Genomic DNA, 14,276 nt, shown 5'->3' with positions numbered 1-14,276 from the left:
GTTTAAGCAAAATATTGTTCAAAATTGGGGCAAATGAAACAACATTGCAGAAAAGGCCTGAAAGTGGAAGAAAACAACAGTTTTGCCCTGGGTGGCTCTGCCCTGGGAAGCCAGAGCAGCTTGATCCAGCAGTTACTTATGGTACACACAGTCAAAGGCAATCCAATAAAAACCAACAATCAAAGCAAGAGACAAGACCTATGGGTTTGCAGCTGTGGGGTTTTCTTTGGTTTTGTTTTATAATGTGTAATGAAGTGGAATCCAAAATAACAATGAAGGTGAAGGATAGGAGGAGCCTTGGAGGTGCTTCCAGTCCTGCTGCAGGGAGTCACCTGTGAGCAGCCAGAGGCACCCATCTCTCACCTAGGATCATCACACGGTCACCCACCACACTTCCCGGACCCGAAAAGACTGACAGAGATTACATGCTCTTCACCCCTTCTGAACTGCCCCTGCTGCCTTCAGCCCAAAACAGGAGAGGTTATCAGTTCCGACTGAGAACAGCCAGACACTCCCAGGTACCCGCCTGGAGCCTGCAGGTTGGTGAAGAGGCTGGTGACTCTGCCCGTGATGACTCTGAAGAACCGGGACTGGCTGTGCTGCTGCTTTCCTCAGGTAGCAGGTGGATGCCCGACAGCCCACAGCCTGTCTGCGTGGTGTGTGGATGAGTGGAGACAGATTCACCAGTAGGCTGGACAGGTCAACAGGGGTGCACTCTCCACTGATTCATCCAGTAGTGAGACCCACACCCCAAAAACCATGTGGCTGTGTGGGTCATCCTGGATGGTAAGGAAGCACCCAGTGGCAAGGGGAGCAGAAAATTGTCCTGGACCCAAGGCATCTTGAAGGAAGAAGGCAGGTCGAGGTAGGCAGGGAACCCCAACATTTGAGAGAATGAGGAATATGCTCACCCCTTGGGGGGCATGCAGAGAGAAGGGCTCGGGAAACAAAAGCAGCCATACATCAAGACTAGTAGAGCCTGAGTTAAGGCCCCAGGTCTGTGCAAACATCAGCTTCCCCTAATTTATCCAGTAGCCCCAGCTTGAGCCCAGTAACTTCCTCTTTCAAAGCCCATCAGGAAGGCATGAAGGATGAGTACGTGAGTTCCCTAACACACACTGCTTTGTGTTAGTACTTTTCAGTAGTGGGAACCTCGAATGCCAATCCTCAGACATGCGCTGGCTCGACACCAGTGTCACCCCAGAGATTATATAAAACAGGGGCTCCCTAGCCTCACCCTCCTTGTGGGGTGGGTGTGTGTGCTTGGCAACATCTCTCCCCTCAGTTGTTTGGGGAACCTCACAAACTCTAGCCCATTAAAGTTTTTCTGAATATTCATAATTTGATTCAGTGGATCTCATTAAAACTTAAAAAAAAAATCTTAGTTTTTGAAAAGTTAGTGTTTTACTATTTTTTGATTTGAAAACGAACAAACGACCTTTATGTCTTCAGTAAGAATTCTGTAACCGAAAGATTTGACTGAAACCATAACCTTGAAATACCAATATAGTAATATTCATTCACATTCTAAATTTTGAAGGGAAAATAGGGGGCTAAAAATTAAAGCACGGTGTTTATATGCTAAGGCAAAGGCTTATATTTAATTGCAGGCAGCAAAACTATTTAAGCCTTTGAAATCTTTTCTTTCAATTGTATGATGTCTCAAATCACAGCCACTATTTTAAAATCCAATTGTCCAGAATCCAAAGGACTCAATTCTTAGTTAATGCAAATCAATCACAGCCCTTCAGGCCCATGGACCCCAGTGCACTGGGTCTTGACACGCACACAAATCCCGGTCCCTTCTCTGACACCTTAATGCACTGTCTCCATCACGTGTTTCCACATCGGTGGCTCCCAGCCCATCAGCAAGGCCTGCGTCACATGGCTCCGGGGGAATAATACAAAAAAAGTGCCTTGTTGGCAAACAGTGACAGGGAAAATAAATTACAAATCCACCTCACTCTAGAAGAAGGGCTGGAAGGTGTGGTGTGGGGCCCCACAGGCTTACACATGCGGCTTCGAGCACCGGAGGATGGTCCTCTGCACGGTGCTGCCTGAGGGGAGACGCTGCCCCAGTGAGCACGGGGCCATCGGCCACTTCCTGGTCAGCGTCCCTGGCTGCTGCTGACACGGCTTCAGGATGGCAAAGGCCCCGTGGTGCTTATTCAGCCTGTTAGAGAGTGGCTAACACTCAAAAACTGTGGTCATTAAAATCCCCTAACTCCTCTTTTAACTAAAAGCAAAAGCTTTTAAGCAAATCTGTTCTCCAAGCTGTTGGTGCGAAGTATTAAAGTGGAGCCCACGGAACCCTGGCCTCGTGATGTCAGTATAAACATCCCCTTCTAGGTGAGAGTAGCAGGACCATCCAAATGGACTTAAAAACTAAGAAGTCTGAGTTTTCTCCTTCTGATGGCCCACTGTGGAGTCTTTCAGGGACAGAAGGGGCGACATGTCACACCTGCGCTCTGGTGGGGCAGCCATGCTTGGAGGCGGTGCGCCGGGTGCCAGTCACGGCAGTGGGCACTGGAGCACCATGGTGAGCGAGCACATGGGACGAAGCGCAGGTGCAGCCCACCTGTGTGCAGACAGGTAGGCTAGAAGTTCACCTCTGAGGGCTTTGGTCACAGAAACCGACTCCTTACGCTGTGTGTCGTGCTTAACCGTGGCCAGACAGAGTCCTTGCTTCCTACAAGGGGCAACCAAAGCCAAGCTAATGGAAAAAACCTGAATCCCCAGACTTCAGTGTGACAAGGATCTCTATCAAAACACTCAGTAATCTTCACTGTAACAGAACTGCCTTCAGACAAGAAGAACTACACCTAAGAGGTTTTCTTTTAAGGGCACAGTCTCTAGAGGCGATGTGCAGGGTCCAGGGAGCAGGGGTCTGGGCTGTGCTTCGGACTCCAAGAAAAAAATCTGGGTAATTTTGAAATATCCAAATTTACAATCAGTGTTTTTGGCAGAAATGTGAACTGGTGGATAGTACCGGGTACTACCTAGAATGAGTGAGCAGATGCCACACACAATACATGACTGGAGAACATTCATTTTGTACAGGTGCGTGAGTGTGCGTGTGCGTGCTAATCACAAGGACTGCCGAGAACTGACGCGCTCATTCAGACATGTTGACGACTATGTGTCTGGGGTGGGCACAGCGACACATCTTTAGGAGGCCTAGGCCAGGTCAGCCCTAAGCTTCTGGCAGGGTCTGACTCTCCTGTGCTCAGATGACATCTCAGAATCCTCCCAAAGATGCTACACATAGCCATCAATGTGGGGTTGAAGATGAAAATGACTGCCTTAAAGATCAGTACCAGAACTTTGATGAAGAATCTCGATCACCAAAGACTTGATTAAAGTTGATAAAGATTTGCCATTCCTGATTCTTCCGACTGATTCTCATTCAGAGGAATTCCACATTAAGTAGAAATTAAGACTAACGACACTGCTTTGAAAGTGAACACAGCAATGCTCTTTCTGAGAAAAGTGTCTGTCAGTGTGTGGGGTGGGGCCTGGGCAGACATTACGCACCATTGCTAATTTCAAATGCCTGGACATTATTACTTGGCTAATCTGGTCCCTGAACAGTAGGAGTCGCCATGTTCTGTTGTAAATCAACACGGGAGAGGTAAAAGGAAAGACAGTTCCTCTCTGTACACACTGAACTTACTCAACACGTAGCAGGTGGTTTTATTCTTGGTACGACTCTTAAATAAAGAATTAGGGGTATGGCTTTCAACCAGTTAAACCTGTGTTTCTTCTCTGGAGTCTTAGATTCAGGCAATTGAGACTGCCTCAAGCACAATGGCCCAAGTCTTGGCTGTTCAGCTCAGCTTTGTGTGTCTAATTGCAGACACACACACACACACATATACACCTACACACTCTTTCTCTCTCTCTCTCTCTCTTTCTCTCTCTCTCACTCTCACTCTCGTTCACGCTCCACCTTCATCATTAATTTTTCTCTTGCAGATTCTTACTGAGGCTCCAGGCCCTTGGGATACTGACTTGGGAGAGAAGTCATTCTAACCAACTCTGTGATCACTGTTTCTGAAGGGCAAGCAGACCCTCCTGTCCCAAAGAGAAACAGACACTTAGCTGTCTGGCTTTTCAACACAGTTTCAACCTGACAGCTGTCAGTGGGGCAAGAAAGCTGAAACAAAAGCAAAAATAAATTTGCTGCAATGAGCAGTTAAATAGAGCAAAAGCATGTGGAAAATCGAATTTCTTAACACATAGCACTCAAACATGTAACACATGTTTTCTCATAGTAAAGCTTCTGCTTAAAAAAAAAAGGCACAACAGGTTACGTGTACTGCAAAGTGCAAAGGAAGGGAGATTTTAAAATAGAAATAAAGCTGAATTTTCTTTCTTTGTAGAAAGAATACCATCAATCTGAAAGGCAAAATTCAGTGCCAAAAGGGATAGGCTGCAGAGAGGAGCCGCTGCCAAGTGTGCTTTACAAGAGTCACACAGAAGAACTCCAGCATCTTTCTTCTTATTTTAATTAAGGAGGAGGCGCTGCAGTCTAAGGACGCGGTCTGGGAGCTGCTGGCTGCGATGCAGATTTGATCTTCTCGTGCTGGTTAGCTAACATTGATTTTCTGCCCCAGTGGAAGAGATTTTACTCTGATGCATGCCATTTAAATTCATTTTACACAGCTGCTTAATGTGGCTTGGCAAGGTACAGCCAAACTAGCTGTGTGGGTCTGAATAGGGCTCCTGAGTTGGTAACAGACAGAGCCGACGGCTCAGCAGCTGAGGAGAAATGCTTTCGCACCCGTGTGATCTCCCTTCTGACTCGTGAAGTGACCTTGAAGGTACCACAGGAAAGGGGAAAAAAGGAGGAAGAGACAATTTCCCGCCAAATAAGTATGTTTACCTAACTCTACATTTGCGATTTCACTTTCAGGATTATGTTTACAGAATTCTGTCTTTGTTGGTCCACACTGAGGACCATGTTTATGGGACTAGAACTCTCAGTTGCAGAATTATCACTGGCTTGTGCTGTCAAGACAAATGTATATATGGAATAAATATGAATCTAATAAAAAGCTCTGTGCCAAGCATTCATACAAGGGGTGGGCGTGCACTTCTCTAAGTTCAGTTTTTAAACAAACCTCGTTTACTGCTCCCCATTTTATTTTAAAAAACTGGTAAATTTTGACTGAAGCTAACTATTGAACATAATTCAATCTATGTAGGATAATCTCATCCTTAACATATGCAAAATGATATCCAAAAGCAGTTTTGCTGCTAAATCACTCAATAATAATATACTTTCAGGGCAATTACTAGCTGAAAAATGGTGGCAGCCTGATATTACACAGTTTTGTAGCAGGAAAGGAAATACTTTTTGTTGCTGTATGTAATTCCTGTGTCAAAGTTGACAGTAAGATGGTTTCTGGTCAGCATTTCCGCGTTGGATTATTTGGTTGCATTTGCCTGGTAGCTTCGATGCCCCACACCTACTCGGGACAAGGAAAAGGGATCTTTACTGAGACAATGAGCCTTCCCGAGCCCTCTGAGAGCCCAAGGTCTGTCGCCTCCTGGGAGGCCAGGCCAAGCGGGGTCCCGGCCCTAAGCTCAGGGTGCGGGTAGGAGGAGAGCACCGTAGAGGCAGGAACGACAGCAGCACAGTCATTCCGCAGGACACCACACAAGCGCCTAGACAGCACGAGGACACACGGGTGACACCAGAGCAGGTGGTTCTACGACTCAGACATGGATGGAAGCTGACATTCCCCCTCAGGCGGGAGGGAAGGAAGCATGCCGAAGCCATGCAGACAGGACCTGGGGCGCATGCAGCTTCCACCAACCACCACGGGGCCGGAGGTGAGGAGGAGAAACCAAACAGAACAGAACAAACAGAAAACCCGAAACAAACAAAAATAAACAAAAGACGCCCCCAGAGGAATTCCCTTCCAGGACTAGGGCTTTCTTATTGGGGTGTTCTTTGGCAGCCAGATGGCACGTTCAGGAACATTTTGGAAAAAAAAAAAGGCCCAGGTCCCGCAGCAAGTCAGGGTATGTGGCTACCTACCCGTACTGGTCAGGCTGGTGCATCATGGGAGCCTGAGAGTTGCCATAGTTGGGGTGCTGGGAAGAAAACATGGGGCGTCCGCCAGCCCCAGACTGGCTGGGATAAGCAGGCGACCTAATGTATGGTGGCCTAAGGTAGAACAGAAGAACAGCTTCTTGGGATTTGTTCCGCAGACAAGCACGAAGCCCCTGTTCATCATGTCACTCCACGTGTGGGCACGGAGGTGGCAGCCCGTGGCACACTACTCTGAACCTGCTGCTGCCTGCGAGTGAACTGGAGGACAGTCCTTTAAAAAAGGTGGGGAGGGAAGCTGCAGGGGGAGAGAGTAGGACTCTCAGATCTCAGCTCAGTTTTGAAATACATCTTTGACTTTGATAAAAGCCAAAAAATATCCAGTTCCCACTGAAGCTCCTGGAGAGCTAACATGGACAGTCCACGCGGGCCAGGCTTTGGAAGGGCCTCCTGATTACAAAATGAAAATGCAGGGGTGTGCATTTATACACACATTTATACAGAGTGGTACAGAAGCTGATTCAGAAAGGGAGCCGAGCAGGACTTTTTTAATCAAACAGAATTAGGCCTTAATCTCTATGGTTATCTTCTTCCCAGATCACTATCTAAGACTCCATGTCAAATGCAATCAAGTACTTTCTACTTAAAAAGAAAATAGCTTATGCTTTATGAGTTGCAACAATGGACAATTCACTTAAGCCTAAATTAGAAATCAGAACTTCAATTGGACCAGTCAAGCCAGTCTTCACAGGTAGGTTATGAACACATTTCCCGAAGCTTGGTGGACCCGGCTTGGAGGTGCTGCTGGCATTTGGGAGATTGTAAGTGACTGTAACATGGATGGCAGAGAGAGACTATGACTGATTTTCATTTTAATTCCTCAAGGGCAATTTGTTATTATTTGGAGCAAACAGTGAGATTGGAGGGGTCCCTAACATTCCCCAAATAGCAGCTTCAGAGGAAAAGTAACAAAGGGACTGATTTAAACACACACTCGCACACATGCACACACACGTCTCTTGCCCTTGGACAAAAATCCCCATCTCTTTTCTGCTGAAAAGCTCTCATTGTCGTTCATGTCCTTCAATGTGCTGTGTTCTTAAAGGGATTTTACCACACATGAAACGTAATTTAAAATGTTTACATGAGCGTCTTTTAAAACATTCATTTTTGCCTACTAAATTTTTAATTATGTTATTTTTATACAGGTCAAGTGTTTATACGTCAAGAATTAATCTTAAAATTCAGAATCGAAAACAAGCAGGTAATGGAGGCGGAAGTCTTGCTTCATCAAGTCTGTGCATGCTCAGCTACCTTGTGGCTTGGACAGAGAGAGAGGTACACCCCAAAAAAGAAAATGTAACCGGGAATGTGAAGTCTATAAATCTCACACATAAACATTTAGACAAACACACACACAACACACACACGTGCACACACAGAGCTCGTTATAAAGATTTTTATGGTGAGGGGGCGGGGAAGGCGGAGGGTTCTCTTCCATGCTGCAGATATCCACTAGTTCGGGGACTTCAGATCTGGCTAAGCCTCTCGTCTGCGACGGGGTCGTCTGGCACGCCCTCGCTCCCTGTGTCCTGCTCTGGGCGGCTGGCTGCCATGCCCGCGCAGACATTTCCGACAACCGCCCACACCCGACTCGCCCATCTCTCTGAGATTCCTGCCTCCCAGAACGCGGCCTCTGCTGACCTCCACAGCACAGAACACATTTAACACGAGGGGTAGGCCAAGCACAATCACACACGCTGCTTGCTCTGTGCCCACTGCGTGGCCCAGGGGCAGCTCCACGCTCAGCACGTGCTCACACGTCCACACAGACCGCCCGCCCCGACTGCATACCTGCTTTGTGCCGAGTTTGCAGCGGCCTGCATCACTGCAGCGGCTGCCTCCTGTGCCTTACGGTTCACGGTGGGCATCGGCGGCCCCATTCCTGGCCCTCCCTGCTGAGACATGCCGGGAGAGCTGGGGGTCATGCTGCTCATATTTCCAGGAAACGGTCTGTTCTGCATCCCCGCAGAGGGCACACGTCCCAGGGGCAGGGCGCCACAAGGCTGGCCTGGCCCTTGTCCATGCATCTGGTTGTTGGCATTGATGCCCATGCCGGGCCCTGGGCCGCTGTAGCTTGCACTGGGCACCCCACTATACGTTGGGGGTCTGGAGTAGTTACCTAAATGAAAAGCAAACACAAATTAAAGCCTTTTACTTAATATGTGTGAAAGCATCTGCTGGCCACGCATCTCATCCAACAATGGGGGGTGGTCACTATCCCTACGAACCCTGCCTTTGTTGGCACCCATGAGCCTGGTAGCCTCAAAGTCTACTGCCTGCACATTCCATAGGGGGCCAGCTGCACAGGGCCACCACCGTGGAGGGGTGTCCAGGCCCGTCATGAAACACCCACGAGCAGGCAAGGGAGCCTGGCCCTGAGCTGCATCGCCGCGTCCACACCTCACATACACCTCATACATTGTAACCGGAATGTCCACGCCAACCCCAGTCTGGAGGTGACACCCCAAGACTGCGCTGCCATCTCACATCACCTCTGCCAGCTGCGACACAGGGCTCAGAAAGACAACATGCAGGCCAGCCGCACACACTTCCCCCTCAAAGTCCCACAGGAGGCATCGCGTGGACACTCATGTTAGTCTAGCACTGGTCACTCCTCCACCACTGGGAACGACCTGTACTTATTTAGCTATTTTTGGGGTGAGCACCAGATAAGGAGGCCAGTTTGTGTATGTGCATGTTCTGTGCACACCCACAGTCGCGGGAACCAGCAGGGCACTCTGCAGTATGATGGAGGTGCCAGGGAGGCAGGCTGGGCCCTGGGTGAGATGAGCAAGTGCTCTCTCACTGCAGCCTGCACACCCTCAGGTGTGCTCAGTGTGTCAGACAGCTGTGGCGGCCACACGAGTCAATGGCTCCGTTACCTCTCTCTTTCCACACCTCATATTTTGATTGAATGCAAATAAATTAAGTTCCAATAAATGAAAGGCACACATAATGCTACCCCATAACAATAATTGCAGATAATAATAGCTAGGCTGCTAGGCACGTGAGACACTGGGCTAAGTGCTCTGCATCAATTAATTTGTTCATCCCCCCAGTGAGCATATGAAGTATGGATCTGAACTTGACTCCATTTACCAACAAAGAAAATCTACAGCTAGTAGGTCAGGATTCAAGCTCAGGCAAACGTATTCTGGAACACAAGTAACTGACCAATAAAATATGCCAACTTCCAATAAATGACTTGACATAAATGTAAAAAGACAACTGCTTGTGGATTACGGCTTAGTGTTTCTCAATCAGCCCTTACCACTTTCTGGAAGAAGCTCCTCATAACTGCTCTAGACACAGGGAATAGAAAGTTAAATACCATTCAGTTCCTGCACTCAAGACATTCAAGTGTGTGTGTGTAGGGGTAAGAGAAAAAACATAGAACAAAAAGACTTTCCTGTGGAAAGTCAGGAGAAAGAGTAAGTCTGACTGGGGGGATGGGGAAGGTCTCTAGAATGAGCCCCTGTGGGGGCGGATCTGGGACCCGGGGGAGCTAGAGCCGAGGGGAGACACTGCATCACCCACTGCGTGGCCTGAAATCAGTGGTCTGCTGAAAGTTGATAGGATTGAATCGTGTGACGTATGAAGGTATCTCAAACCGGGGTGAAAATGGTAGGGGGCTACCATGGAATGGTGGGTCAGCAGGTGAGGGGGGCACTCAGGGCAGTGAGGCCACAGGCAACTGTGAGAGGGCAGGGTTGTGTGGAAGGAAGGAAGGAAGGAAGGAAGGAGAGAAGGAAGGAAGGAAGAGCTTCCTTCCAGGAAGGAAGCCAGGTTTAGTGTGGCCGGAAGTGCTGAACCCTGGACTGTGGCTCACTTTGAAGGGGAGGAGCTTCTCCAGCGGAAACCGGACTGGGTCAGTCACACAGAAGCCAAGAGCCCTTCAACTAAGTTCAGGTCCAGTTCTTTGTATTAACTCACTTAGACCACATGCCAAGTATAAGTAGTCCCATAGGAACCTGAGGCACAAACCATGGGGGGTGCGGGGGGTGGGGTTGTCTTCAAGTTGGGGGTGACAAGCAGTGGAGCCAGGGTATGAACCTGGACAGATGCCAGTGCAGACCAGGTCCCAGTGACTACACCTGTGCTCCCCTCTCCATGTTGAGGGAAACACTCTGAGACACCCCGAACTCACTGGAGGCCATGTCCTCGTGTGCAATTGTGAGTGCTAGGCCTGCCAACCTGCTGTGAGCCTGTGCTGTGAGGCCATCATGAGAACCTTCACTACTGCACACTAGTCACTGGGCAGGATGCAGAGATCACTGTCCCATAGGCCGCAGCTGGCACATTTTTCATTAAAGGGCAGAACAGTAAACATGCTAGGCTTTGTGGACCAGTCAGCCTATGTCACAATTCCTCTGCCACTATGCCCAGCTAGACTCCATGCTTCACCAACGGGAACACCTGTGTTCCAATAAAACTTTATTTACAGAAACAGTTGGTGGCCCGGAGTGGGCCACAATCTGTGGGCCCCTGGTACCCATCTTGCAGCAAGTTAACGACACACGCCACTGTTGCAAAAAGACCTGTTACAGCTTCTCTGACCCTCATACCACCTGGAAGGTGAAAGGAAAGCTGATAAGGATGCACAGAAGGAGGCACATCGCTGCAAGGACAGGGTGTGGAGATGGGACAGGAGGAGGAGAAGGAAGGAGCAGGAAGGCCCCACAGGAGTGACCTCATGCTGCTCAGCTGCTCCAGGTCAGCCTTTTATGGTGTTTCCTCAAATGTAGTCCACCTCCCACCTCTGTGCCTTTGCAGATATGATCAAACTTACTGCTCTTAAGAAAAAGATAAAACATTGACTTTTTAGATTCTTCAGTTGCCTCTGGGTCTCTCACACCCTCGGCAGGTGCCCACATGCACCCTGGGGAGCGCAGAGCCTTGGGTATCCTGCTGGGCTCTGCTGGTTATTACTCTTAGGACTTTATGAGCAGGAACTGAGACTCCTCCAAACCCCAGTGACCTCCCACCCCCTCACTTCCAGATTATCTGACAATATCAGAGAAACAGAGTGCTTCTTTTCGGCTCTGGCTTTCATTAAAAACAAAAACACTCATTCATAGTGTGAGTGCGCATGTAATTAACTCACATATTCCCGCTATTACTCGGTGGCTAGTTTCCACCACCCCAAAACTTGAAGAGTGACTCATTTGGTAAGAAGCCTTCTTTAGTAAAAACATATGTACCCTTTGCTTTCGAAGGAAATAAAAGAAACTGACACTTAGATGTGGCTGCTGCAGGCGGCTCGCGCCGTGCCCTGAGCAGAGAGGGCGGCTCAGACAGCTTGGACCTCTCCCTGCAGCTGAAGCAGAGAGCCTGTGGCCCTGCGCTGACTGCAGGCAGGACCTGCAGCTAAAGAACACTGTGGGGAGACATGACAGAGGCGTCTGGTCCCCGTGCCCCATGCCCATCCTTTTCCCACCTAGAAAGGCACGTCAGGTGCCGGGCCCCTCAATTCTTCCTCCACCAGCTGGGTTGACCCCACGAGTTGGCACTCAAAGGCACATGTTAAGGGCCCTTGCCTGAGCTACAGGGGCCTCTTTTTGGTAGACAGAATTCAAAGCCTCCTTTTCTTCTCCTTGAAATATTAAAGACTTTCTTCATTACGCTCACACGTCTGGATAAACATGGCTTCTAAGGCTCCATGAGGGTAAGGGCGGAAGCCTGGCTCTCCAGCCTGGGCTTCAGCACCGATTCCGACATGTCCTAGTGGTGTTATCTGGACAAGCTTCTGAACCTTCTTGATGACCAGTTTTGTCATCTGTTACATAAGATAACCATGGGGACAGGTAGAAAGCAAGAGCACAAGGCCAACCTCGGTTACCTAATACATGAAAGCTGCTGCCCCACTGTCATGACCATCATGGCATTGGCAGTGACCACTATGGGATCTTTTCTCTGCCATCTTCTAAAAACATGCGGATGGAGTGAAAAATGATCCATGCCCGCTCCCTCTTGCCTACTCGATACCATATCTTTCTCCTCAAAAATAAACAAAAACCAAATATATAAGCCAAGCAAAATATGAGAGAAAAAACCAGGAATGGGAAGTGCAATCTTATTTCCATGTTTCTCTAATAGATTAGTAATTTGTTGGCACTCGCCTTGACAGAAAACAGATGGATCCAGCATTAAGCACAATGCAGGCAGCAGATGCTGGGCCAGCCCACCTCAGCTGGACGGGTCTTGCAGCCAAGTCCGAGAGCCCACAGTTTTCAAGTGGGTTCATCTTGGCACACCAGCTCTGGAAAATTGGTCACCAAATGAATTCAGATTTCAACCCACCAGGAGTTACCGTCAAGCAGCAGAGAGAGGAAGCAGGAGCTAGACTATGCAAGCCGCCATTGTCATCTGAGAAGGTTGACAAATAACTCCCAGCCTGCCCCTGGGATATTTAAATTTGCTTGTTATCATCAATATCAATATCCTTTCTGCTTTTGTGGAACTAGCAAATGTTTCTCCTCGCACATCAAGTTTTGCTGCTCAATTTTAATCATTCAAAGTTGACGAGCATGACCGATGCATGCAACGCTCTGGGTCACTCCCCCAGGTGGCGGCAGAGGACCTGGGGTGCCAGCCAGAGGGCGGACACTGGCCCTGGGCAGGGAAACGTATAATAAACTCTAAGCTGGGGCAAATATATTTGTGAATTAGAGCGACATATGCTTGTGTCTTATTTGGCCAGTGGTGTTCGCCACTTCCCATAGCGGTCTGCTGCATGTGATTGTGTCATGCTTACTGAGACAGAACTTACAGACTCCCACAAATGGACACGACCCATACCCACCGCAGAGTGAAGGCACGACTATTTCTATTATGACAAACAGATGCCCTTCTGTGGTCAAGCCTGACCCCATGCCTGCTGCCTGGTGAACACTGATCTGGTTTCTGTTCCGACAGTTTTAATTTGCCTTGTCCACGGTGTCACATGGCTGTCCCCGCAGGCAGCGCCTGTGCCTGGCGCCTTTCACTCAGCATCATATTTTTGAAGTCATCCTTGCTATCACCTATATCATTCCCTTTTACTGCTGAGTAGTATTCCACTCTGGACATGTGGGCTTTGTCCAGTTTTTGGGGATGATGAATAAAGCTACCAAAATAAAATCATCTGACACAGCTCTCCGTGTGGACATCTGTTTCATTCCTCTCAGTAAGGCCTGAGGAAGTGAAACACTGCTGGGCATGCCACGTGCTGGGCATGTCAAGCACTTGTTTAATTTGAAACAAACAAACAAACAAATAAACAAAAAAACCTCCCTCCATCTAAAAACATACTAGAGTTCCATGTGCTCCACACCCTTTTCAGCACTTGACACTGTCAAATTAAAACAAAAACAAATGGTAGCTGTTCCAATAGATGTGCAGTGGATGCCACCGTGGCTTTAATTTTCATCCCCCAACAGTACATGATTTCAAACATTTTTCATGTGCTCATTTGCTGGTTTCTGTAATTCTTTCAGTGCTTAAAAAAGAAGTTATTTTTCAAAAGCTGCCTGACTCTACCTTCTTCTCAGGCCTGTGGCATGAGCTTGTCCTTGTAGGCTCTGCCTGGGGAGGGAGACTATAGGCTAGTTAAAAGGCAATGAGTATAAGCTCAAAATGAAAGCTGATTTTCCCCAAACTGCATTAAATCCAACTATTTATGGGAACAGGGGCTGTTTTTTTACACTGGCAAGGCACCATATTTTTGTAGATCAACGCGCATTTTAAAGAGTCTTCAGTACATGTAAGCATAACATTATTATCCTAAGTTTAGAAGGAGGGAGGACCTTTCCTTGAGAATGACTGCAGTGTTTCACTTTTGGAAGTTTGTTTCATATGCAAATATTAACTCCTTGAAAAATTTAATCACACCGCAACCACAGGAACACAAGCTCAGCACAGACATTTGGGACACACAGAGAAACAACAGAAATGGCCTATAGTTCCAATGCCCAAAGATAATCCTCCAGCACTGAGTCGCCAACCCCAGGCCATCAAGGTCACGGCAGGTCCAAAGGCACCAGCATCTCAGGACCAACCTCCATGTTGTTTAAAAAACAGCTCCTCAAAGCCCCTTCTGTGCCAGCTGTGTGGCAGCGGCGGGCAGCCAGCAGTGGACAAAGGCACAACGTGCTCTTTTGGATGCAGGAGGCAGGCA

The 14,276-nt window shown here is 48.3% G+C and overlaps 1 protein-coding gene across 1 annotated transcript in view; it reads right to left on the bottom strand.

Moving 5' to 3' along the window:
* ARID1B (AT-rich interaction domain 1B) overlaps window positions 1-14,276 on the bottom strand; it is a gene marked incomplete at its 3' end in the record, with an annotated part of 355,694 nt that overhangs the window by 43,391 nt on the left and 298,027 nt on the right. The window contains exon 8 of the mRNA XM_084228519.1: window positions 7,913-8,240. Coding sequence (XP_084084645.1) covers window positions 7,913-8,240 — 328 coding nt within the window. The remainder of the gene's footprint in view (window positions 1-7,912; window positions 8,241-14,276) is intronic.

Source organism: Talpa europaea (assembly GCF_964194135.1).
Source record: "Talpa europaea genome assembly, chromosome: 2".
Taxonomy (NCBI): Eukaryota; Metazoa; Chordata; class Mammalia; order Eulipotyphla; family Talpidae; genus Talpa; species Talpa europaea.
This window is presented reverse-complemented; position numbering and strand designations above follow the sequence as displayed.